The 27,393-nt window shown below is 45.2% G+C and overlaps 1 protein-coding gene across 10 annotated transcripts; it reads right to left on the bottom strand.

The window, feature by feature from the left end:
* Positions 1-1,260: 1,260 nt before the first annotated feature.
* LOC140503907 (cation channel sperm-associated auxiliary subunit gamma-like) lies at positions 1,261-26,008 on the bottom strand. Of its 10 annotated transcripts, XM_072608302.1 has the most exons (29): positions 25,898-26,008; positions 25,213-25,447; positions 24,592-24,645; positions 23,642-23,786; positions 22,902-23,028; positions 22,090-22,159; positions 21,785-21,940; positions 21,208-21,379; positions 20,334-20,471; positions 12,385-12,444; positions 11,738-11,926; positions 11,429-11,558; positions 10,645-10,756; positions 10,249-10,407; positions 10,014-10,132; positions 9,110-9,323; positions 8,924-8,986; positions 7,418-7,601; positions 7,158-7,276; positions 6,513-6,593; positions 6,285-6,341; positions 5,598-5,754; positions 5,413-5,476; positions 4,716-4,811; positions 3,408-3,494; positions 3,108-3,200; positions 2,888-2,987; positions 2,266-2,386; positions 1,261-2,034 (listed from the first exon to the last, which is right to left on the bottom strand). In XM_072608302.1, the coding sequence occupies exons 2-29, from the start codon at positions 25,426-25,428 to the stop codon at positions 1,904-1,906; spliced, it is 3,414 nt and encodes a 1,137-aa protein (XP_072464403.1). In that variant the 5' UTR covers positions 25,429-25,447; positions 25,898-26,008; the 3' UTR covers positions 1,261-1,903. The 10 variants fall into 10 exon arrangements, 8 of the variants coding, with proteins under 8 accessions (XP_072464403.1, XP_072464399.1, XP_072464397.1 ...); XM_072608298.1 differs by lacking the exon at positions 25,898-26,008 and having other exon boundaries at positions 22,090-22,120; positions 25,213-25,856; XM_072608296.1 differs by lacking the exon at positions 25,898-26,008 and having other exon boundaries at positions 25,213-25,855.
* Positions 26,009-27,393: the final 1,385 nt, after the last annotated feature.

The following is a 27,393-nucleotide window of genomic DNA, read 5'->3' as shown; positions in this document are numbered from 1 at the left end:
GGGCTGGTGGACTTTGGTACATGATGTCACCAAGAGTCAGATATAACTTTATGACTGAACAATAACAGGCTTTTTGTGTTGCGTACCAAATTTCTTCCAATAATTCAGTTATTTCTTAGCTGACATCAAATCATCTTGATGGTAACGCTTTACAGTATATGATTTGAGATCTGGTATTCCTAAGCTCCATTTCCTTCCCATTTTTTTCATTATTTCCCTTGAGATTCTGGACCTTTTCCCTCTTGAGATGAATTTTGTTACTCTAGCTCCTGTGATGAAAAATATTATCCAACTTGCAATGAGAGTAACTGAAGCAGAGCTCTGAATCAATAGCACTCTATTAAAGGGTTCATGGTCCCCTCTAATGAAGTGAATCTCAGATCTTCCTCATGATCTAAGGTGCTTCCTCCTTCTCAGGTCCTATTTTTATAGTGATAGATGTCTAGACATTCAAGAACAGCAATACCAAATACAGAATAATTCCATTGGTTGAGATACAATGCATAGGCTAAAATAAGTAAAAATAATGTGGGCAGTCACAAGTTGGGTGAAAAAAGGAATATCTCTGCAGACTAGGTGGTCACAAGATGGATGTGCTTCTCCATAGATTAGGCAGGAGTAATACTTATGCTCCAAGAACACATTGGGGAGACTTTCCATATCATGCCGCCATCCATTTTTCGTTTGGTCATGGAATTTGAGCAAAACAGGATGGAGATATCTTTGTCAGCATTCTTTTGGTTGTGCAAGTGAGTTCCACAACTGGTAAACAAGTAATGAACATTGAAGTTTGAGTGCCTGTTACATGGCCCTTCTATTATAATCTATATTCCTATGTGACTTTTAAAAAATATGGATTAGTACAATGCTCATTCTTACCCAAATGTGCAAAAGAGGCCTAGCAAAATGCAGAATCTCATTGGTTGATAGAACTTGGTCTTATAGGCCAAAAATGACATGTTAGCAAGGGGGTGTGTGTCACAGGTTGGGTGAAGCATGGGGTATCTCCACTGACATTAAGATGATCACCTGCTTGGGTTGGACAAGAGAGAATGGTCCAGAGATACCAAAATAAATTGAGGACTGTCCATGTAGCTGACTCAACTCCACCACCAAGCTTGGTCACCATGATAAGGAAAAACATGGGTGGAGGACCTCTAATTAACTCCCTATGAATATGCAAGTGATCTTACAATCTATAGCTCACAGCTCTGGGATTTGATAAACGTAACTTACAATAACTACCCCTATGCAATCATGTCAAACTGATTAATATTTATTGGAAAAGAGTAGAGCTCCTCAACGAATCAATTTTCTCACTCCACAAAGTAACCTTTGGTAGTTTGGTTGATGTGACACTGAATAAGTAAATTCATTTAGGTGGTACTACTATTTTTCATTATGTTGGCTCCATATATCCATCAGCAATGAATATTTCTGCAGTTTTTTAGATCCATTGACACTATTTTTACGGAACCATTGAACGCTCTTACATTCAACCTTTGTTATCCGCCATTGCTTCAAGTACAATAATTTTTATTAATTTTAAACTTATATACCAAAAGACAAAAACAATTCCATATATACCTCACAACACAAAAAGAATATTCAATATGAAACCATAAATTCTCATTTCACAGCTGCTTTTTCTGTAAAACTATGTGATACCACACATATATTTTCAAAGTTGTCCTTCTTTTCTGTGCTTCTGAGTTTTCTTTTGATCTCTCAGGAGATGTGAGTTTAGAGAGGAATGGGGTATTCTGGGAGCACTAACAAGAGACTGGAAGGGAGGACAATAGGCCTGAAGGGATGGAAAGGGATGGAAGAGGTGGGAATGGAAGGGGAGAGGCCAAGGAAGAGAGGGACAAACTGGAAGGGATAGATGGAGGCTATTGTAGCCTCAAATTCTCTTCTTGGGTTTTGACTTTCGGAAAGAACGTGCTTCTCTTCCAGCGTTCTGTATTTCACTGCCCTTAATACTGGCGGTGGAGTGAAGAGAACTGCTGGATGATGAGTATGTTGAGAAAGACTCTGCATGAAGAAGAGCCAGACCTAGTGGGTTAGTCTTCTGATGCAGCTCAGAGCCTGTGCCCTGGGCAAGACGATAATCCCTACCTGCTACCCTAGATAGTCACTGCTCCCTGCCCCTGGGGAGGCCCCAAACCCTGACCCTCCACCCCCTTGGCTAGATTCTTGATCCCTTCCCCTACCTAGCCCTTAGACCTCCCTCCAATTCCTCTGGTCAACTAAGTCAGACCTCACCTGCCATGATAATATCAGAGACCTTCCACTTGAAATGGGACCACCATTGCTTCAAGACTGGCCAGAAAAAGCAGCAGGAGATGTAGAGGAAAATGAAGGCCACTTGCACAGCTATGGTTACCTGGTGGGGGCAAGAGGGGAGGGGAGGAGCCTGAGAAGAGTGGGGCAGAGCAGGTGATGAAGGAGAGAATCCCTGAAAACTCCAAGGGAGATGAGATGAAAGGCTGTGCATAAGGAAAGATCCCTAAAGCTTGAGAAAATAGGTGATTATCATGTAGGGGAGAAGCTGCATAAAATGGAATGAAGGAATGAGTCATTTAGGGTTCGGGCTGGGGGCAGGGAATGGGGGTGGAAAAGCTTGTCCATGGGAACGTAGATTGAGAGCTGAGAGGAATTTTATAAGACACCTAAATCAATCACTTTATGTTACAGATGAGGAAAGTGAGGCCAGGAGGGATCAAATAACTTGTCCAAGGTCATAAGTAACTGAAAAAGTCAAGAATCAAATCCAGGTCCTCTGACTCTAGGCCCAGAGCTGGTCCCACCACATGAGACTGGGGAAGACTGGGAAAGGAGTTAGGGTTGGTGAGAGGGAGACAGAGGAGCAAGAACAGAGGCTCACCCACAGGAAAAGGAGGGCCCTGCGATTGCTGAGTGGGAGCCCGTGGACGTGGAGGATGAAGATGAGCTGATAATCACAGTAGGTGCTGGTGTCCACACCCCTGGCCAGGACAGAAGGACAGTGATGTTTGTTCTTGGGTGCGACTGGGCCCAAGGGGGAAGCTAGAAGCTCTCCCATCTCCCATCACCCTACCCCACCTTCCCTTTTCATAGAACCTTACCTATTGCTCACCATGATTTTGAAAAAGAAGTCAGGAGAAAAGATATACTTGGGAATGATATCATGACAGGGAGAGTTCTTCAGGCAGAGCCACCTAGGGGAATTGTGGAGCTCTGGGGACTGGGAGACCTAAAGCAGCCTCCCAACCCCACTCCAGCCCCTCTGCCTTGAAAGGGGGTCAGGAGCAGCCTGCAGATACTGGGGAGGCAGGACGTTTCATCCCCTTCCCCCAAGGATGGGCAGCAGGCTGCAGATACTGGACAGACAGACAGAAGGGATCAGGGACCAGGGATTTGCATACTCAATGCCAGAGCTATTACGGTTCAGGATGCTAAAGGACTGGCTATCCGTCCAGTTCTCCCTGACAATCCAGATGAGGCTGGTGGTACTAGAGAGAGAAAAGACCATGCTCTAGTTCTGGCTGGGTCCTGCTGTGCCAGCCATCTGGTGAACTTAGATCCTCTATGGGATGCTTGTGTGTGCATGCACATGTTTGTACACAGGTGTGCCTCAGGACATGTCTCAGCTCATGGTAGGCACACTTGCTATTAACAAATGCTTGTTGAAGCCCAGAGTAAGTGGCCTCTGATCTTCAGTTCTAAATTGTGGATTTTACTCATGCTTAACCTAGAGAAGGTGAGACCCACAGGGGCCATGAGAGCTGTCATCAAGTAACTGTAGGGCTACCATGTGGAGAGAAGAGATTAGATGGGTTCTGTTTGACCCCAGAGGCCAAGGATGGTACCATGGGACAAGGGCTGGATTTAGATAGTCAGAGGACCTGAGTCTGAATCCCAGCTCTGATACACATTAGATATATGAGCTTGGAGAAATTACTTAAGCTTTCTAGTCCTCAGAGTCCTCATCTGTAAAATGAGGGGGTTGGAGCTTTCAGGGTCCTTTCAGCTCAGAATCTGTTCCTCTGTGATCTTGTACATGAGGAGAGGTGGATAGAAGTGGCATTGGATTTTAGCCCAAAGGCAAAAAAACCTCTTAACCAGGAAAGGGATTCCAGATGGAAGCAGGCTGCTTCTGGAGATGGTGAGCACCCTCTTTTGGTCTTCAAGCAAAGGCTGGAGGACCACTTCTTGGTGAGAATTCATGGGGGCATTGTTGGTCAGGTCTATGAGTCAGATTAGATGGCTGATCTGATCCCTTCCAACTCAGAGATCCTGTAATTAGTATCTGGAGGCAACCATGTCAGTATATGTAGGAGTGTTAAGTTTATCTTAGGACAGCTGGGTGGCACAGTGCCTAGAGTGCCAGACCTGGAATCCGGAAGCCCTAGGTTCAAATGTGACCTCAGATACTCACTAGTTGTGTGACCCATGACAAGCTACTTAATCCGGTTTGCTCCACTTTCCTCATCCATAAAATGAGCTAGAGAAGGAAATGGCAAACAGTATCTTTGCTAGGAAAGCCCCAAATTGGGTCAAGAAGGGTCAGACACCACTGAAATGACTGAACAAGAAAAGTTGATCCATCTATGCATGCGTCTCCATGTCTGGACCCACAAGTGTTACAAGTAAAAGGAGTTTAGGGAGAGAATGTCTGGGGAAGGTTGATATGGGACTCATGGAGCCCTATGGGCTTGGGGGTCAGTAGTCACTTGTCTTTAGGACTGTTGTAGCGGAAGATGTCAGCCTCTGAGTAGTCCACAATGTTTTCCAGGGAAGTTCCTCCTCCAATCACCTTCAGGACATAGCTGCATCAGAGACACAGGGTCTTGGACAACAAGGGTCCAGCCAGGTAGACAGTTCCCCACCTCAAACTCCCAACTCTTCCCCACCCTGAGAAAGGGAGGGGCACTGTTGTTCTCATCCTACCCCCACAACACACACACGCGCGCACACACACACACACACACACACACACATACACACACAAGAAGAGTAAGTCAAGAGGAAGGGTCTCAAGAAAATGGCCTGGGAGGTTAAAAGAAAGACTTAGCCCATGGGTGGGGAACATGTACAGGGTCTTGATGCCACATGTAGCCTTCTAGGTCCTTGAGTGTGGTCTTTGGACTGAGTCCAAGTTTTGCAGAACAAATCCTTTCATTAAGGGGATTTGTTCTGTGAAATTTGGATTCAGTCAAAGGACCACACATGATGACCTAGAAGGGCACATATGGCCTCAAGGCCCACGTTCCCCACCACTGACTTAATCTGTCAGCATTTCCTGGGGCAGAGGTTGTACCTCACCATTGGTATCTCTCCAATACTTCTGAAGTCCCCAGGAAATCCCTGTGTTTATTTCCCCCAGGCCTCCCCAAAAAGCAATCAGAACAGGGAAGACAGGGGGCTCACCTGCCATTGAAGCTTCCTGACTCACCAGTCACCATGTCTTGAATCAGGAAGAAAGGGGAGAAAGCTGTGGGAGGAAGGGACAAAGCTGAACTGGGAAAGAGTGTGGGGCCTTGGTAGGGTAGAGGGTGGTACTGGGCTGTGGGAAGGTCATTTGCTAGGTGGCTGGGCAGGGGTCCCTCTCTCACGATCACTGAATAAGAAGCAAGGCATTTCAGGGTCTGGATACACGCAGTCAAAGTATCTTTTATTGGTCTCCTTGTTGTGCTGAAGGGTCAAGGTGATGTCAAAGGCCAACCGCTTGCCTGGGGGACAGCCGATGAACATGGGAATCATGTCATTGCCCTGCCCAAGGAAGTGGGGGGAGGGGAGAGAGAAACATCAAATTCATCCATTACTCCCAATCCCTCGTTGTCCTTTCTAAGCCAAGCCATTAGGAAGCAGGAACATGTTCTGCTCTTTCTCCCAGGGGACCCACAGATGACCCTCTTGTCTGGGAGCAAACCCTCCTGGTTTGAGCAGACTCTAGCTGGGCCCTGACCCCTATTATGCAGAGTGAAGGGGAAAGAGGAAAATGGACATGTGCCAAGACCTCTAAGATCCCTGTCTCCTCATTCTCTAGGGTATGAAATTTAGCGAACATTTTCTCTGTAGGATGTGAAAGGACTTGAAACCGCCCAAGGACAAGGACCACTGCATCCATTTTGCTGTTTCCATGGGCAGAGTGGGGGAGAGAAAGATGAGATGGGGTCAGTTTGAGTGAGCAGGACATGAACTCTTCACTCTCCTCAGCTTTGGGAAGACCAGAGCCCAGCCTGGAGATTGTCCCCCTCTCCTAAGTGTCTGTCAGGCCCCCATGGTTTCTCCTTGGTTACCTGCATCCGATATCCATATCGGGTTCTAAGAAAGCACTTTCCCGCTGAGCCAACCACCTGTAGAGAGGAGTGCTCAGTGCTGGGCAGTCACCTACCCCCACTCCCATTTCTTTTACTGCCATCCCAGGCCCAGGGGGTCTATTGCTCCTTATTGTCAAGTAGGGATTCCCTCTGCTAACCCAGTAGACAGGGGGCAATCCCTTCCCTTTGTCACTCCCTGTCTCCCACCTTGATGAATAATGCTGTTTTCTTCAGGTTGTGTCCACTGATGCTTTGATCAAAGCACCTGAGTTTGTCCTTCACAGATACCTGGTCAGGTTGAGAGGAAGCTGCTAAGGGCTTAGGGTTCTGGAGAGCTCCTCCCTACCATTCCCTTAATCTTCTCCCAGAAGAGGGAAAGAAAAGAGAGTTCTGAGTCTTTCCATGAGTCCAAGGCTCATCCTGACTACAGTACTCAATCTCAATCATTCTGTGAGTGTGATTGTGTGCCTGTGTATATATCTTGTGTGCTTATCCTTCATAGATTGCAGACTCCATGAGAGAAGAAAAACAAATATGTTGTTGGACTTTATCTCTGGTCTAGTACAAGTGTCTGGTATGTAAAGACACCTAATCAATGCTTATGGTGTTGAGTGGTGAATGGAGGCACTCTGCTCGTCAAAGAGCCTTGGAGTTTGAAATTGAGACCTCCTTTGGTGTGGAACCTAGACCATTTCTTTGGTCTTTGTCAGTCACAGTTTCCTCATCTGGTACCTAGGATGTAAATTCTTCCTTGGCCAAGAATCCAGGCGAATTAGACTGCAACTAGAAGACACACACACATACACACAGGTATACATACACATGTATGTTCACATGGCCTGGCTTTCTCACCTCGAAGAGCATGGCATTTCGGTTAATAAGATAATTCTCATTCACTGTTGCTGACACACACCACGGATGGGACAGTATCACAGCCAGACGCAAATGCTTCTTTGTGTCTAGGAAGGTGCCTGCAAGAGGGAAAAAGAGAGGCAAGGGTGGGCCAGCAGCTCAGAGTACCACCTCCCACCCACTTGCCTGGCTGCCCCACCATCTTTCCCCCAACCCAATTCCATTCCACCAGCCCTTGGGGTCCCCGGAGGCCTGCCCACTTTCCCAGGAGGTTTTCGTAAAGACAAGGAAAATGGAGAAGCTGTAGATGGTCCCCTTGTCCAGGTAGATGTATTCTGGCAGGAAATTCATGGCCTTCTGATTATAAAGCTTGCCATAGCTGTCCATGTTAATGTACACACCAAACTTGGTCTGAAAGTTACTGGCTTTATAAAAATAGAAAGCCTGCCAAGACCAGGGGGGATTGGTCAGGCTCTGGATACTTCCTGAGGATCCCATCAGCCCCCATAGCTCTAAGCATCCCAGAATCTCAAGAGCTGGAAAGGAACTCATAGACCCAAAAAGGAATCCCCCTGCAAGGTACTCCCTCTCTCTACTGCCCCACCCCAGCTTCTTCCAGCTTTTCTCAGTGCTTTTACTGGAAAACCCTGATTGTTATTTTCTCCAAAATCTGCCTCCCTTCATCTTCCCTATCTCCCCTCCCTTTTCGTCCCAACTATTCCCAGTTTGTTCTCTGGAGAGAAGCAGAATAAGTTGAATCCTTCTTTTATACAGCAACCGTCTCAACATGAAATCCTGCTGTTCCATCTCCATCTAAGTTTTCTCTTGTCTAGGCTAAGTGAGGACAGTTCCTTCAACACATTCTCTCACAGCATGACCTCCAATGCCCTCATCAACCTTCATGCCCTTCCCTTAGTTTCTCAATGGCCTCATGGAAATGTGGCATCCAGAACCAAACACAACTGTCCAGTGCAGTCTGACTGGGGCAGAGTACAAGTGAACTCCCTATCACCTCCCTTCTTCTCTCTTAATGGAGCAAAGGTAGCTTTGGCATTCTTGGCTGTGACATGAAAAGGTGAATTCATATGGAGCTAGCTAGCTAGCAATCCACAAAGACCCTAAGGCCTTTTGTTCTATGTATAGCCACACCTGCCCCAGCTTGTCCTTGGGGCACTGACCTTTTGAACCCAAATGTTCAGATTTCACATTTATTCTCTCCTGAATTTGATATTAGATTCAGCCCTGTGCTCTCACTGTCCCAGATATTTTTAGTTCTAGACTCTGTCATGCAGTGTGTAAGCTATCTCTCCTTTCTGTCACCTTCAGATTTAATCAGCATACTATGTCATGATCCAAATGATTGATACAAATATTAGCTAGCATGTATCCTTGGGCACTCCCCTAAAGACCTTCTGATGCCACACCAACATCAAGCCATTAATGATTATGCTTTTTAGATAGTGTCATCCAGTGAGTTAGTTGTCCCTCTGAGCTATAGTGTCATTAGTTCCAGGCCCAATGGCATGCGGGTAGATGGTTTAACAACTGGATCTCCAGCTGTAGTGTTTGCTGATTTCCAAGGTATAAGTGCTCACCCTGAAAATTTGACAACTAGTTCTCCTGCAGCACACTTCTGAGAACCCCCTGGCCCAAATCCCACAATCCCTACCTATACATGCCCATAATTTCCTTCCCACTCCCCTGCAGAAGAATGAACAGGGTAGGAAAAATGAGGCTGAAGAAATACTCCTGCCCATCCCTTTTACCTTATCTTGTTGCTTATCCTTCCACCAACGCCAAGTGGGGTCATGGACAGGATCAGCATAGGGCTAGAAAGGCAACAGAGAAGGCAACAGCCTATACAGCTGGTGCTGGGGAAGGAAACTCCTTGAGTTTTCCAAATACCCTCCTCCCTACTTTGGACTTCCCCTCCTGGATTCACCAACACATACCTTATTATACTTGGCATGCAGCCAGAGCAGGTGGTAGACAAGGCCCTGGTAGATGGCCAGAGAGATTTTGGTGTGGAAGCCAGATACAGAGTTCACAAATGGTGCCTGTGCACGATAGCGCTCCAGTCGTGTGAATCGTTGTGGGTTTGGCAGGTACTTCAGCTGCATCAACTTGAAAGGGCAGGGATTGTTGTAGGAGAGGGTTGCTGGACCCCTAGGAAGGATAGGGAGGGAAAGAGACTGGATGACCCCTCACACACCAACCTGAGCAAGGCCTCCCTGCCCAGCTCCTTCCATCCACATGTCATCTGTCATCTATCCATCTCACTGTTCATCCATTTACTTAATCATTGTTATCAATAAATGTTAATCATCTTTTCATTGATTTACCAATCCATTTGTCTTTCTGTCCATTTATTCATCAATCTATACATGTATCAACTACCCATCTATTGATTCATTCACAAATCCATTCATCTATCTATTTATCTTTCCATCCCTCTATTTATCCATCCATTGGACCATATTTATTTATTTAAAAAATACTTGGTAAAATTAAAATGGTGGCATAACATAGAATGTATTCCCAAAGAGCATGAGAAAAAGGAAGATGAAAAGTCAAGTGAAAAAATACCTATGAAACAAGATAATGAGATCATTGTGAAGGCAGTTCTAGGCAAAACATGAGAAGAAATGGTGATGAGAAGCATCACTTTCACCTAGGGGAGTCCCAGAAGCCCTTATGGAGAAGATGGTATCTGAACTAGATATTCAAGGGTTCCTCTAGGAGCCTTTGCAGGGGAGGGGTCCTCAGGGATCCTGGGCTCTTGCAATCTTTCCTTTATCACCCCCACCCCAAGCACTCTGTCACTCCTGATGTGCAGATGGGTTCAGGCTCACTCACGAATCAATTGTGATCTCATAGGTAGTCAGACTCAGCAACTGATAGACCAAGATTTGATTCACTGGTACATGCCTTTTCACCAGCTTTCCTTCCCCTTCACTATTAATCATGTAAACTAGCTGTGGGGGAAGGGGTTTAAAAGGAAGAGAGGAAAGGTCATTTCAGTCATTTCAGATGGATTCCTTCCTGGGTGGCCAGGCCAGCTTGGAAAGTCTGAATATACTTTTAAGCTCACCTGCTGCAGACCCATACTGTCATAGAAGATGCTAACTGAGGTCTCATTGATTGAATATAGGCTTGAGGCCTGCATCTGGGAAAGAGTGAAAAGGATGTCCCAGCCATCTGATGGATACAAACGATACACGTTGAAGCTGCCTTCAAAAATGATCCAGATCTGGGGGACAAGAGCCCAGAAGGGATAAGGAGGGAGAAAGTAAGGAAGGACAGGACCTTAACGGTTCAGTCTAGATCCCCTGGGGGGCTGGGAAAGAGGGTACCCAGGGTGAGGGGAGGAGTATTCAGGGCCATGCAAAGGATGTGGAGCCCCCAGGGAGGGGCCTTGAGTTCAGGAAGGGGCAGAGAATAGGGAGGCAGAAGCCTGGGGTGGTCAGGCCAACCTCCTGTTCCCCACCTCCTCTTTCTCAGTGACACAGACCACTTGGCCTTTGTATGAGCTGGCCATGTACTTTATTGAGGACTCCTTGGGGAATCCAGACAAGTAAATGTAATTCTTATCGTCAAAGCTGTGGGGGGAGGAGAGTGGAACCCAGGCTTGGTCAAGTACATCCAAGGAGAGGAGCCCAAAGAGCTCATTCTCTCTCTGCTCGCCCCCATGCAACCCCCTCCCTGCCCATTACAACCCCAGTTTCCCAGGCTAAAGATTCAAGGAATCCAAGGTCCAGTGTCCCAGCTGGACAGATGGGGAAATAGAGGGCTGGAATCACATAATGAGTCAGAGGCCAGAACTTGAAGTCAGGGCTCCTTTTACCCTAGTTCACAGTCCCAGAGCACTTGGAACCAGCATCTAGACAGTATTAGGTTTACAAGTTCACAAACATCACTTCATTTTACATCTTCACCACCATCCCAGGAGGCAGGTGCTATTATGGTTCCAATCTTACAAGTGAGGGAACTGAGGCTGAAGGACTTGCCGAGGGTCACACAGCTATTAAGTGATTATTAAGGCTGGATTGGAATCCAGGTCTTCCTTACTGCAGGCCCACCACTCCATCCACTTCTAGTCACTTAGGTGACTTAGGACATTGTGGGTGAGAGAAAGGCCACAGCTAATTCCCAAAAGGAGCATGAGGGTAAAGGAAGAGGCTTCTGGACCCCCAAAGCTCAGGGAATCCCAGTTGTGCACATGGCTACTGGCCTGGATGCCCTCCCCCACACTGTTTCCCCTTTGCCCTCACCTCTGCAGAATAGCATTACCCCAAATGAATAGCAGGTGGGAAAAAGGGTTGTAGAAGAGACCCCTGGGCACCAGGGGGTAGTCAGTGTACTCCTCCACGCCCAGCACCATCACAAAGTCCTTCTCATCACCTGCCCAGGGATCCATACTGCTGTAGTGAATTCTCTTAGCATCACCCACCCTTCACTCAACACCTGAACCCCACTCACTCCCTAGCCCCAGCCCTGTAGCCTCTGACTTTGTAGCCCAACACAACCCTCTCCCTGCCCAGATTTTTCCAGGTATCTAGCTCTGAGGTAACTCCACCTACCCAGGGGGACAAAAGAGGGAATTTCAAAGAGCAAGCTGACTGAATCCAAATAGGAGCCTTTACGACGTGGTGAGTACTGTAAAACCTGGAAATGCGTCCCATCCACGGTGATTTCATCAAACTCCATGAGAAGCAAGAAAGTGTGATCCTCTGCTTTGTACACCACCCAGTGGAGCCAACAGCTTATGACTGCAGGGAGGTGGCCAGGGATGTTGGCCTGATGCTGTCCATGCAGGCCATTGACACCTCCCAGGAACAACCCAGAATCCTTTTGTGCATTTACAGCTTCCCCAGGACTTTAGGGCCTGCCCTGTGGACCCAAGTAGCCTCTGCTGACTGCCTCTCCCTTAGTCTGGAAGCACTCTAGAGAGGTCAGGACCTTCCCAGGGGTGATGGCCTTCCCTGGACACCCTGAGGTTCAGAAACTGGAAAGGACCTTAGAAGTAACATAGTCCAACACTCTCTTTTTACAGATGATGGAACTGAAGTCCAAGAAGGAAGTAAGTACCTTTCTCATGGTCACAAAGCTAGTCAGGGGCAAAGACAGGATTGACCAAATCCAGCACTCTCTACTGTTCCACACTGCCTCCTTAGTCCTAGAACCCATCCCAAACCTGGGGGACTCCAGCATCACCATATATCCATACCTGTTCGGATGTCACACATAGATCTCATGTTAGGCATTCTTCTAAAACGCACTTTGCCATCTGGGGAAGGAGGGAGGAGTGGTGCATAAGGAGAGGGTTAGCCTTAGCCCTAGGACTAAGGAAGAGCAACCTCTCTCTCATTCCTTGGCCTTAAAAGTGGTCCAAGATGAGCAGCCTCTAATCCCTGAGAGAGGGAATCCACAAGCACACTCTACCCAGAATGAGGTTGGGCACAGAGGGTCAGGGGGACTCCTCACAAGCATATGCCAACCCTGGTCCCAGATCTCATACTATTGCTTTCCATTTCCTCTTTGAGTGTCACTGCTGAACCCCAGGCCCCCAGCCTTGCACACACCTCCTACTCCATTACTGCCCCCATGCATTGAGATCTAACCCCAGTCCTTTTCAAGAACTGGATTTAGATGCCAGGTGTGACCAGCATGGCACTGCCTCCAGCCTTTACTGTCAAGCACCCTGGTACATGGGAGCTAGGGGAAGAAGAAAGCTCATAGCCCTGTGTCAGCCATCAACACCACAATCAAGCTCCTATTATTATAATTATAATACATAATTATATATACAATTATAAAATGGCCTAGAATTCTTGGGATAAAAAGCAAGTAAAAAAATAATGGTGCCTCTCTGCTTTGTGTGACCTGGAGAAGCACCCCAACTGTCTTGTCTTTGTTAAAGCTCTGTGCATCATTATTACTTGAGTAAACAAAAGCAAACTTGGGGATTGAATGAAGGAGCCTCCTTGTTCTAGAATCCACTGATAGGAGGTAAGATCCTCAAGGGCAGGGTTGTTTTGCTTTGTTTCTTTGTATCTCCAGCACTTATCCACCTAGAGCAGTGGTTGGTCCACAGCAGGCACTTAATAGGTGCTTGGGGATTGACTGAGTGAGGCATCACCTACATTATCCTGTCCTGGGAGGAAAACAGCAACCAGTCAGTCAATCTACAAGCATTTATTAAGCCCTGACTATCCTCTGAGGCTCTGTGCTAGGTGCTGGGGATAGAAAGACAAAGTCTGGAACAATCCCTACCCTCAAGAAGCTTACATTCTACTGAGGGAAAAAGCACATATTTGTATGTTGTTCAGTCCTTTCACTGGTTTCTGACTCTTCAGGTCCACATTTGGGGTTTTCTTGGCAAAGACACCAGAGTAGTTTGATATTTCCTTCTCCAGATCATTTTACAGATGAGGAAACTGAGGCAGACAGGGTTAAGTGCCTTGCCCAGAGTCACACAGCTAGCAAGTTTCAGAAGTAAGATTCAAACTCAGGTCTTCCTGACTCCAGGCCCATCTCTATCTACTGCACCACCTCGATGCCCCCTTATTATGGAGGGAACTCAGAATAATTAGGGAGTATAAATTGCAAACAATTGCAACACTGACCCACTCTCCAGAATTTCCCAGCTCACAGAAACCAGACATGGCTGTCAAGGCCTTGCTTGAGCCATGGACTGCCATAACCAAAGCCTTTTCCCTGCTGGCTCAACTCTATCCCTGAACAAACTGCCCCTTGTTGCAGAACCCTGGGAGGAAGGAGGAAGCCTCAGTTAAAGGCTCTCTTCTCCATCCTAAGGCAAGCTACTCCCACCTCCTACTCTCTCAGCCTTGGGGTTCAGAATCTCCCTTCACACTTTGTTCAGTTTTTTGGGCAGGGCAATGAACTCCTTTCTCCAGTTATCTTTCTGAATTCAAATCTGATCTCAGTCACAAAGTGTGAGTCCCTGGGTAAATTACTTCACCTTCTTTGCCTCAGTTTCCTTATGGGTAAAATGAGTTGGAGAAGGAAATGGCAAACTTCTCCAGTATCTCTGCCAAGAAAACCCCAAATGGGATCACCAAGAGTCTGTCAACACTGAAATGACTTAACAACAACACCCCTATCGTTCCCCATCCACCTCAACCCTCTATAAACACCACTGAACAACACGAGTACAAGCCTCACTGCTGTACAATTTGGGTCCTCTACCTACTTCTGTCTCTTAATCTCAAATGGATCTTCAATGCTGCATGGAAATAATTTTATTCTTCCTTGATTGGTTCTCTACCCAATTTCTTATAGCAGCTATTTCAAAGCCTCACTTCTCTCCAAAAGTCCCCTCCAGAATTCCTTCTTCCCTTTAAGTCAGGGGTTATCTTCAGTAAATTTAATAAAGGCAGACTGAGGGACATGGCTCTGAGCAAAATCACTTTATTAAAAGTGATGTATAGAATTGTTAACTAAGCAGGTCAGATTGACCACCTCAGTGAAGCCAGCAACCTCAGTGAGAAAGGACCAGCTCTTTATTGACATATAAGAAAGAAGGGGTCTTGGTAGTCATGGAACATTACAATTGGCTATACCAAAATAAATGGACTGGCATTCTGCCCCTCTCTGACAATTCAGGAACATTAATTAAAATTTTATAATTTCATATATATATAATTTTGTGTATAACATATATATATTATATGTATATGAGCATATAATCTGTGAGGTGATCAAAACTATCAGACTTGCTGGAAGAGATAAAATCTCCCCTAATTTCACAAGGACAGGTAACGACAGATGACGAACATCTGGGAAGTATCCCTGTATCAGAGATACCAGCTTTTTTCTTAATTATGTCTTTAAACTAACTCAGAGGGCAATCAAAATTTCTGAGCTCAACTCAAGGGTATAACAAGGTGGCTTTAGGCAGATGCAGACTCAGTTATAAAATGCAGCATAAAATCAATTACACTGTAGAATCAATGGAATAGGAATTCAAGGCAATAGTAATTTTGATCTTTGCATGGAGAACGATGCAACCTTGAGAACCTGAGACCTGTGAACTTATTTTTAAAAAAATATTTGGTTAACTGCATTTCAACGTAATTGGTTTCTTTTGTCATTCTATATATTTTATTTCATGCATTTAAAAGCATGATTCTCCCTTCTCAAAAGGGTCCATGAGCTTTAGCAGGCTGCCAAAAGAAAAAACATGACACACAGAAAGGTTAAGAACCCTCGGTCTAAGCAGAGAACATTCTTTCTTCTTTCATCAGAAATACAGGCCATCCCACTGTGAGTACCCTTCCTTGCCCTTCTCCATACAATTCCCCTACCTCTTCCTTTATTCTTGTCTTAGAGGAAGACATAACCTCTTTGCCCACTGCAGTTCCTCTACTTGTGCTGTTTATCCTGTTTCCTTCAGTGGCCTGTGCCACTGAACATTACCTTTCTTATATTCAATCTCCCTCTACCTATTAACTCCTTTCATATTGCCTCAAGCATGCCAAGGCCCATTTCACCCTTTAAACAACCTGCGCTGATCTCAGACATCACCTGAAATCAACATCCTTCATTTCTCTTCCTTTTTATAACAATCTCTTAGAGAAAGCCATCTATATACATTGCCTTCATCTCTTCACTTTCCACTGAGGTTTCATCCTCAGCCACCTGGTTTCCTACCTTACAGCTTGGTTGAAGCTGCTTTGTTCAAGGTTACCACAGTTGCTGAAATGTTAAATCCAAACATCTTTCCTCAGTCTAGATTCTTGACCTCTTGCAAGCCTTTGACATAGTTAGCCACCCTCTCTTCCCAAATACTCTTAATTCAAGTTATTGGTTTTCCTTCAGTTAGAGCAACCCTTCTCATTCTTTTGATGTATCTTCCATCCACATCACATCCACTAACTGTGGGTGTACTCAACAGATCTGTCCAGGGTCCTCGCCTTTTTTTTCTTCTATACTATCCCAAACATATTTTCTGCATTTATGGAGAAATCATATGCTTTTTGTTGCTTCTGTTATTTCATCAAATTATGCTTATAGTTGGCCTAAAATTAAACCAGCCCTGCATTTCTGGTATAAATCCTTTGTTGTAGTGAATGATCTTTGTGACGTATTGCTGCAATTTCCTTACTGGTCTTTTATTTACCATTTTTGCATCTATATTCATTAGGGAAATTGCTCTATGGTTTTCTTTCTGATTTTGCTCTCCCTGGTTTAGAGATCAGAACCATATTTGTGCCACAGAGGGAACTTGATAGGACTCTTTGTTACCTATTTGTTCAAACAGGTTATATATGATATTAGAATTAGTCATTCTTTAAATGTTTGGTAGAATTCACTTGTATTTCCACTTGGTCTCGGGGGTTTTTTTCTTAGCGAGTTAATTCATGGTTAGTTCATTTTCTTTCTCTATTAAGGTTATTTAAGCATTCTAGGTCCTTTTGCGTTAATATGGGCAATTTATGTTTTCATAAATATTTGTCCATTTCATTTAGTCAGTTTTATTGGTATATATTGAGCAAAATAGCACCTAATTTTAATTTCATTTTCATTGGTCGTGCATTTGCCATACTTTTTATTCTTCACACTGGTAATCTGGTATTTTTAAAAAAAACAAATTAAAAAATGGTTCATCTTTTTTTTTTTCATAAAACTAGCTCCTAGCTTAATCAGTTCAAAGTTGGGAGGTGGGGTTCTTTTAATTTTATTAACCTCTTCTTTGATTTTCATGATTTTCATAGTGTTTACTTAGGGATTTTTAATTTGTTCTTTTTCTGGGTTTATTTTGTCCTTGTTGTTACATGCCAAATCCATTGATCTATTCTTTCTCTTTGATTAATGTAAGCATTCAAAGACATAAAATTTCCCCTAAATACTACTTTGGCTACGTTCTACAAATTTTGATATGTGGTCTCATTGTCATCATCTTTAATGAAATAATTGTTTCTATTTTATTCTTTGACTCACTCATTCTTTAAAATTAGATTACTTAATTTTTAATTTATTTTTAATCTATGGCTCCAAGGTCCTTTATGGGATGTAGCTTTTATTGCATTGTCCAGTGGAAATCAGAGCCTGCAAACAAGACCTTGAATCTCACAATGAATTAAACTACTTTGAATGAATGTAAAAAGCAAAACAAGCTCTAACTAACTCATGGGAATAAACACTTGCACATGATGCTGCGCCGTCCCTTGCCCTACGCCTCCTTTGTTCTGTTTTTATATACCTGACCTAGCCTAAGGGTGGTGCAGAGATCCACTTCTCAGTCTTCATGCTGTCAAAGACTAGTCCTGTGAGTAAACTCCACCAATTAATCCAATTAGCCCTATCAAATCTACACATATATTCCCTATTCTGGCATGGGCTGACCTTTCTCTGGTATCTCAGTATTCTTTCAAAGCGTCTCCATTCCTGCAATTTACATAATCAGGGCAACAATTCTTTTGAACACACCTTGTGTCCTGACAATTGACATAATCAGTAGGATAGTCTGCCCTACTCCCTCCTACAAATCTTGTGTCCTTACTTGTATTATGGCCCCAAAAGAGTGAATTTAATATTTATGCTTTTCTGAATTTATTTCTTGGGTTTTTATGACCCCCAAATGGTCCATTTTTGTGTGCCATGTACACCTAAAAAAAAAAGGTATATTCTTTTCTATACCTATCCAATATTCTCCAGATGTCTACCATATCTTTTCTAAAGTGCTATTCATCTTAGCCTCTTTTTATCTTGTGGTTAGATTTATCTAGGTCTGTGAGAAGTAAATTGAAGTCCCCCACTAGCTTTACTGTCAATTTCCTCTTATAATTAATTTAACTTTTAAGAATTTAGATTTAAAAAATAACTTGGATGCTATACCATATATGCCATGCATATATATTCAGTATTAATATTAATTCATTGTTACCTTTTAGCAATGATACCTTTTAGAATGGTACTTTTTAGTAAAATGTAGCTTTTATGATTATGTTTTTAGATCTGTTTATCTGAGTTCATGATTGCTACTGCTGCCTTTTTTTAACTTCAGCTTAAGCATAATAGATTCTGCTTGAGCCCCTTATTTTAACTTTGTCTTTTTGTTTCAAGTGTGTCTCTTGTAAACAACATATTCTTAGGTTCTTGTTTTTAAGGCATTCTGATACCCTCTTTCATTTTATAGTTGAGTCCATACCATTCATATTTATAGTTATGATTGCTAGATATGTATTTCCCTCTTCTACCTATTCTTTTCTACTAATTCTTCAATTATTTTTTCACTCTGTCCACTTTTTAAAAATCTGTTTTCCTTCTGACCATTGCCTTCCTTAAACTATTTTCCTCATTATCACAACTACCCCTTTTTTATAGTCCCTTCCCTTCCTCCACCCCTGTTGAGTAAGATGAATTTCTATACCCAACTATGTGGGTAAGTATATTCTTCCCTCTTTGAACCAGTTCAGATGAGATGTTTTCAGGGTTCACAGCTGGCTCTGCTTCCACGATGATGCACTTCCAGCCAGTCCCCATCCCAGAAGTCTGTGGACCTCTCTCTGGCTTGCTAAGCCACCTGGGACTGGAAAAATAACTCCCTGTGACTTTTTGTTGGTTATTATAACTTGATTTGATGCACTTTTGAAAACTGTTTAGTGGAGAATATTGGAAGAGCTCAGCAAAAAACTTCACTTTACTCATCCATCTCTGCTCTGACCCTCTATGCTATCTTACTTGGTGATCTCTTATTAGTTGTGACTGGTACAATCATCATTTTTCTGAAAATGACTCCCAGATTTTTATACTATGTCCAGCCCTAGCTGCTCTCCAAAACCCCAGACCCACATCACCAACTACTTTGTAGACATCTCCATCTCAGTGCCTAATACACATCTCAATGCACTTCATATTCAAAATGAAACGTGTTCTCTTTCCCCAGAAACAAACTTCTCCTCTGAATTTCTTTGTTTCTCTTATGTCACCTTGACTTACAATCTAAAATTATCCTTGGTTCTTCTCTATTCCTTCTCTCTTATATCCAAGCAGTCACCAAGTTTTATCTTTATGTCTCTCAACTTCATTCCCTTCTCTTTACCTCCTTGTTCCATATATCATGGTATTCAGGTTCTCACCACCCTTGCCTGTACTATTGTATTAGGCTCTTCATTGGTCTCTCTGTTTTCAGGATTTCACCTCTCCATTCTCCACACAGATGCCATATTAATATTCTTAAAGCACAGGTCCCACCAGCTCACACTCCTAATCAAAAATCACAGAATTTTCATCCCCATTGCCTTCAGAATAATATACATACTCATCAGCCTAGCATTTAAAGCCTTTTAAGGTTCTCTCCAACCTAACTCTCCAGGCTTTTTTCTAATTACTCCCCATCAATCAATCACCATTCTAGTCCAAATTAGAATAAAGTAATAATATTCCATCTGCCAACTCTGTGTCTTTCAAAAGATGCCTCCACTGAGGTGCCACCCCTCATGGGAAGCTTTTCCCAATCAGTGTACCTCCTGTACCCCCTCATTAAGGCTCTTTCCCCTCAATTTATCTTATATTTACATAGCTATGTATGTGATGTATCCCCTAGTTGAGTGTAGGGACCAATTTTCATTTTCTCATGGGCATTTCAAACTTAAAATGAAACTTATAACAGATCTCAGCCAGAATGGACCTCATAGGTCATCTAGTGCCACTCTTTTATTTATGGATGAGGAAATTGAGACCCAGGGAGAGAGACTTGTTCAAGGTCACACAAGTAATAAATGACAGAAGTGATACTTGTACATTCTAAGCAGGTTACACATTAGAAGGATCAGATACCTCAACGGATGCAAAAAATTATGTTTTATATTTTGCTATCATTCCTCCTGTCTATGCAAATGCATTTTAAATTCAAATAATTAAAAGCAAATACTATAATTTTACTTTGAATTAAATTTTTCATCCTACTGTCTTGATTTGCTTTTCCTTATGGATAAAAAAAATGCACTGCATCCGTTGAAGCAGCTTGGTCCTTGGAAGTCTCTAAAATTCATTCTTCTTAATAAATACTTGTTTGAATAGAGGTGAAAAAAGTATAAGTTCCAAGAAGAGGAGGCCCTGACAGAATCTGGAATCATACAACATCATACAACACCACCCCACAATTTCAGGGGCTATTTTTTTCAGAGAAAGGGAGCTGAAGGAGGCTACCTGTGATGGTCCCAAAGTGAAAGATGCCCTCCTCACTGCCCCCGGCCAAGGCCAAGATGTACTCTGAGCCATTGCTGTGGAGTTCCACAGGACAAAGTTTCTTGATACACCGACTACGCAAGACTCGGACCCAATTACCTGGGTAGAGGGAAGGCCATTCTCAGGGCTGGGAGTCTCCTCCCTTTCTCCTCCAAGACTACCACCCTCCTCATTCTTCCAGTGGGAAACTGAGTCCCAGAAATTTCTCAGGATCATCTGAGAATGGCTTAGCTTCCTTCAAGATGCCTCCATCACCTCCCCAAGACTGTTATTGAAAAAGAAACCTGCCCCCTTCCCCCTCTCTCACACTCTTGGATATTATAATTTTCTCTGCTTGGGTCAGGGTCCTGCTATGGGCTCAAAGACAAAGGAAGGAACATGGTCGTGTGTAAACTCTGGGTAGTCTGATGGGCTCCCTAATAATTGGAAGAGCTTACATGGACAGAAGCAAATCTTTGGGGTTCCTCCTCATGGAGAGAGTGGGCATGCCCACTGATCATCCCCTATCTTCTCTATAAGGTGCCCATGGATGTGCTCACTCTCCCCATGGAAGCCCATCCATCAGACTTTCTGTGGGTTCACTGCTGTAAACTCATCCAACTGATCCTAAAACTCTCTGAATCATTCTTCCCTCCATCACTCCAGCTAGCTCATCCTCAGCATCTCATTCAGGGCTCTGCATTCCATGGTCTCTTGGAAGATTATTCTCCTTTGTACTGGTATCAGACTCCAGATTCAGTCAGTCTGACCAAGGTGAGGAGAAGGGAAAGGCTAGAATTTGGAGGGAGGGCCCAATCCCCATTCTCACAGATCTTCCCATTCCCAGCTTTCTCACTGGTACTAGACCCTGTTCCAGTCCCATGGAAGTAGTTGCCAGTGAAATAGTAGACGAGTTGGTTCTGTCGGATGAAGAGGATGCTTTCAGTGGAGATGGTGTCAAAGATGGAGGCTGTGAACTCCTCCTGAGGGCAGTGAAGAGAACCCAGCCAGCAGCTATCGATGTTCAGCTGAGCCAACCAGTGCAGGAATGGAGGTTTGCAGGATTGAAAGCAGGAAGGAGACTTAAAGATCATGTAGGCCACCACAGTTCCCTCCTTTATGAAGGCACTGAGGTCTCAAAGAAGTGAGAATGAAGAGACTTGGGCAAGGGACTTGGCAACTAGGAAGCAGAATGGAGAGTGCAACCCAGCTCCTTCTCCACCTCTCCCCCATCATCTCCCCACACTGCACCCCATACCATGATGCCACTTGGCCAGAGGAATGAGGCCATGTGGCCCTTGGCTTAGGTGAGATCTTGCAACCCATTCTTAGGGATCAGTATTTCCTGCCCTCCCTCCCTTCCCAAGTCTACTGAATGTCCACTCTTGCCCACCCTCCATCCACACAGTCAACTGCCACTCAGCCTCTGTCACCTCCACCAGGGAGATGTCCTTTTGGAAGCTAGAGTCAGAGATGAGAATCATCTTCTCATGTGGAATACCCCCAAGGATGAGCACAGGAGCCTGGCCAACTGTAGCCCAGACAGGTCTTGATGGTGAATTGATGAAGTCCCTGTCGATCATGTTGACCTAAGGGGAGAGGTCCAAGGGACCCAATGGAAAAAGAAAGGAAGAGTGGCTTCCCCCATCCTAATCAGGAGGTTCAGTTAAGAGGCTTATTTTCCCCTCCACCCCTCCCCTCAGCCTTTCTTCCATCCCCTTCCCCTACTGCTTCTCACCTCATGTCCCAGAGTAAAGATCAGTTGGTCCCTGTGTTTTTTCAGAAACCCATTGATATTTATCATGTACCTGCAGAGGGAGGGCAAGCAGTATCCTAGGTCTTGCCAGACTCAATGGAGACTTCTCACCTCACACCCTAACCTGATGCCCAGATACTGGTCCTCTCAAGCCTCAGGACCCTGATCCTGAACAGGAAGCAACTTAGTTTAGTGACAAGAACACTGAGTTTGAAGTCGGAGGATCTGAGTTCAAATGCTGCCTTTGGCACCTAGAACCTCTGTGACTTTGAGTACTGCCACCTTAAACATTAACTCTGCCCCTCTATGCTCTCTCACTTGGTGATGCTTCATTGGACACCATGGGTTCAATCATCATTTCTATGAAAATGCCTTCCCAGAACTAAGCCCCTCCCTGGGTCTCAGTCTTCTCATCTGTAAAATGAGAGAGTTGGACTCCATGGCCTCTGAGCTTTCCCAGGTCAAGTATCCATTAATCTATGATCCTTTCCTTTTAATTCAACTCAATTCAACAAACATTTATTGCTCACCTATTATGTCCTAAGGCCTCAAAGAGCCTATATTCTACTCATCTTTTACTTTGCCTCCCTGGGCCTCAGTTTCTTCATCTGTAAAATGGGGGTGGGTTAGTAGATTGGTCCAGGTGATCTCTTGGGTCATTTTTGGTTTAGAGATTCTGCTTACTTAGTTCAGCTCTCTGTCTATAAACCAGATCCTGGCTATGCTGTCAGTGAGTTCAGTTGTACTTTCCACCATCCTCTGTTTCCCACAAAGATGTCTGGAACTCTACCCACCTGGCATTCCCAATGAGCTCCCCCAGTTGGTTGCTGGAGATTTCAACTTCCATGACTACGCTGCCATTCTTCATGGGCATTGGAGTGTACCAATCCATGATACAAGCCTCCTCAGCAGTGCAGGACACTGGTAAGTACGGGATGAAAAAAAGTGGGCACAGGCCTGGGGGCTACCCACACCCAGCCATCACCACCTCACCTTCCCTCTCTACTAGAACCCTGCTGAGGGATTGGGTCCTTGGGACAGGGTACCAGAACTCAGGATGGTCTATTGTATCTTCCCCTCTTTTATAGAGGATGGAGGTGTCCAGGGGTCATTAGCTTAGTCTAACAGGTCAAGTTCCTGAGGGATGGGCCACTCTACCCCATCCAAACACAATTGATTGTAAATGTAAAAAGTAGACACAAAAGTCACTGAGGGCAAAGGTAAAGCCCAAGGTGACCAGCTAGTGTGGGATTTCAAGGCCTTGTGACATGCAGCTGAACTGTTGACTAGGCAGCAGGGATCTTTGGGAGCCCCAGATGAGTGTCCAAGGATTTAGACCTCATAAGACACGGTATACAGGTTTCCTCTCTATCCCCACCTATGTACCCCAGCCTATGTGCTAAACTGGCTAAGGAGAGGTCTGTCCATCATCCTGTCCAACTTCTTGACAAGAGCCCTCTGGCAGTCCCCTTCTCCAAGACATTGTCCTTGCTAACTCCTGGTGCCCAGACCATTGTTGGGGGAGGACCCTCACCATGGCTTCTGTATGGTGCCCCCTCCATCTGAATTTGCAACCTCTCTGACTTCCACCTCCGGAAATTCACGGGGGCGTAGAAGGTGACCAGCACAATGGGGACCAAGCCCTTAAGGTGGCCTCCCCGGAGTAAGGCTTCTGAATTCTGAGAGGTGGTCAAAGAGGGAACGACAATGACCAATCTATGGGCATGGCCAGAAACCCCCTGTCCCACCCACCATGTGCCTAGGCCTGGCCCTGGCTTTAGAGAAAAGCCTCTGATCCTGCCTATCCCGATGAAGGGGATAGGGGGCTGGGGCAGAGAACAGAACTCTGCCAGGCAGGAACCCAGGGAAAAAATACTGGCTTCCTTCCTAGAAGCTGGAGAGAAACTAAAGAGCAGAGACCTGTGGGTCAGTAAAGGCACCAGCACCATCGTTGAAGGCCAGGTGAGCCCTCCAAGATCTAACTTTCCTCTGGGGATTCCCTCCCCTCCCAGCCCCCCATGCCTTCCTTATCAACAGGACTCCTCCTGCACAGCCAGCCTCCCAGGAGAGCCCACACAGGAACTGGCCTCTAGGGATGGAGTTCCCCATCTGCCAGGGGAGATAACATTCCCCTTCCTCAGCCTCCAGGGAATCTTCCAAAATCTCTCCATTGTAGGAGAGCCCTGAGGACTAGAACATAGAAATGGTTTGGATTGGGGGAGCAGGGATGGCAGCATCCAGAAGCTCCTTTGGTAGGATGGGGAAGTTGGGTAGGAAGGGGGAGGATGCTGGGGGCAGGAAGCCAAGGTGTGATGGGTGGGGCTCCAAGGAAGGTTTGGGTGAGATAGAGGCCACCCTCCCTGATTCAGCCTAAAATGATTTCTTCACCCATTAGCAACCCTCACTGATCCTAAGTCAAGTTTTCCCCTCTACCTATCCTGTGTGGTTCGATTCCTCTCTCCTCCTTCTCCACCCCTCCCTCACCTCTCCAGGGCAGGTGAAGTTAATCTTCATGAAGTAAGGGAAGCCCTTGTTCATCTGAAGATAGGGGATACATCCAGCTCAGGGTGATCTCCCTGACTCACCCCCACACATACACACACATTCACCTTATTCTGCCATCCCCCTCTTCCCTTCACACACCCCTTCCACAAACCCTAGGGCAAGGGATATCCAAGGCTCTGGAAGGGTATCCTGAAGACACGAAAGGGGCAGGCACCAGTTAAAGGATACAGTGATTGACAGATGGAAAGAGAGGGATAGATGGGAGAGAGAAGAGATGAAAGAGCAGAATGGAAGGAAAGATGGAAGAACACAGCCAACATTGAGAGTTGGAAAGGACCTTAGAGGCCGTCTTGTCCAACTCTCTCACTTTACAAATGAAGAAACTGAGGCCAAGAGAGGTAAAACGGACTTGCTTGCCCAAAGAGAGACCAGGGTTGACAGACACGAGCCAAGTGGAATAGATGGAACACTGGAGGGTCAGAGGACAGTTGGAAAGATGTAAAGGCAGAGAGGGATGGATAGGTGGCTAGGAGGACGGTGTGGAAGGGACAGAGAATTTGGAGGGGGGGGCGCAGATGGGCAGCTGGGCTGGGCATCTACCTGTGTTTTGTCGGTGGGTGAATCCTCCATCTTGTTGAAGAATTCGTCTACATCGGAAATTGGTTCTTGAAAGAAAAACCTTTCACTGCCCTCTCCCAAGGTGTCGTACTTGTTGAGTACCACTCCCCACTTGCAGGCATCCTCCAGCTGGAACAACAGCTGGACTGGCGCCTGCGGTAGCAGCAGTAGCAGCAGCAGGAGTAGTTGGGACACCATCAGGGTGGGGTGTCCAGAGCTGGGGAGCCCACGTAGGGAGTCATGGGAGAAATCCAGGGAAGCGGAGGGACACCCACTCCTTCCCCTAGCCCTCTCCCTCTCCAGGCACCCGAACGAGCGATTCTCCGAAAACGAAGAAGCCTTCATGACCATGGAGTCATTAACTCCCCCTTTTCACCGATTGGGGAAACTGAGTCAGTGACAAGGATTTATTTACTCCAGGCCACCTGAGGAAGGTAGGGGAGGGGTTCTCTGGGCCCTAGGAGTCCGCGGTTTTACAAAGCTCCCCAATCCCCGCCCCTCCCTCCAGGCCTATTCTCTCCCCTTCTCGGACCCCACCCCTGCTTCTGCCTTCCTCTGGTCCACTTCCCCGCCCACTCCCATCCCGGCTCTTGCTTCCTGCCCTCTATTCCTCCAGTCTTCCTCCTTTCACTCCACCCCCACGCCAAACCAGGGGGACCAGACACACCCGGAAGGTCGGGATCCTTCTCTTCTCCTAGAGCGATTCAGGGTGGCAGTTTCCAAAGGGTTAAGTGGCTAACGGCTGGTCACTGATACCCTACAGCACGTGAGCCCCGGAACTTGTGAGATCCACCTCACTATTGTCTCTATGAAAAGTTCGGGACCTTCAGAGGACGGCGGTCGCATAATCCTCTCTGTCCAAGACACTTGACTATTTTTTTTTGATGGTCACATTGAACTTCTTCATACTTTATACATGGTTATAACTGGAATATATTTTACCTCACCAGTATCTATTCTTAATGACGTTCTCTTTTTTTAAAATTTTTTTTCTATTTTCAAACTGAGCCTGGAGTCAGGAAGACCGGAGTCCAACCTCAGACACTTACTAGTTGTGTGACCTAGGCAGACAATGTCTAAAAGATTTTGGAGAAGGATGGGAATCCAAATACAGAGAAAAGAGAAAGATGAATCCCTGAAATCAAGGACCTTACCTTCTACTTCCCAGCTGAAAACCATTCTTCCCTGTCTGTGTTAAGTGCTGCACAAACAATATATCTTTTGATATCTTAGAGCTACACTCCGGTATACTAAAGGAACGGGCAGATGAAATATCTGAAAGATCTCTAAAAACACTGGAAATGCAAAGACAGTCCCTGGCCTCAAGTGGACATTCTAAGTTTCTACTAAAATCCACTCTTTGCTGAAAGCTGTCCCCAACTCCTCTTCTTTCTAGTGTCTATCCTCTGCTGCTTATTTCCTATTAATCCTATATATAGCTTACTTGGTGTATATTTATTTGCATGTTATCTCTCCTGTTGGATTGTGAATTCTTGGAGGACAAGGATTGTCTTTTGCCCCCATTTTTTTGTATCTCCATCATTTAGCACAGTGCCTGGCACACAGGAGGCACTTAATAAAATAAATGTTTAGTAATTGACTCACCATTTGAAGATAAATACACAAATGGGAGTTGGAAAGGGTTAGAGGGAAGAAGAAGGCATGGTGACTAAGAACTTTCTAGTCAGAAACCGAACCAGGAGACAAGTGAAGGTTGGCCCCAGGAGGAATTCATCAGCCAGTGCTGAGGGATATTCCAAGATGAGGAGGTTCCAGATGCTAATAGAAGTTTCAGAGTGAGATGGCATTGGAGGCACGGTGTTGAAATCTGGGAGAATGGGAGAAGTGCTGTAGGATTGGAGAAGGGCAAATGTCCCAATTTTCAAAAATAGAAGGCAATGGAATCTTCCAACCAAGGGTCAGTGAGTTTGACTTTGATGCCTGCCAAACTGTACATGTTTTTCAAGGGATGATTAGTGAGCACTGAGGAAAAAGAAGTTGCTATCACAACGAACTCACGTGGCTTTATCAAGCATATATTATGCCAGATTTACTTTCCTTTCCGTTTCCCTTTTTCTTTTCCTTTCCCATTCCCTTTCTCTTTTCCATTTCCTTTTCCTTTCCTTTCCTCTTTCCTCTCCCTCTATCCACAAAGGATATGAT

The sequence above is a fragment of the Notamacropus eugenii genome, chromosome 5, assembly GCF_028372415.1.
Source record: "Notamacropus eugenii isolate mMacEug1 chromosome 5, mMacEug1.pri_v2, whole genome shotgun sequence".
NCBI lineage: Eukaryota > Metazoa > Chordata > Mammalia > Diprotodontia > Macropodidae > Notamacropus > Notamacropus eugenii.
Note: the sequence above shows the minus strand (reverse complement) of the source record. Positions and strands in the feature narration are given on the sequence as shown.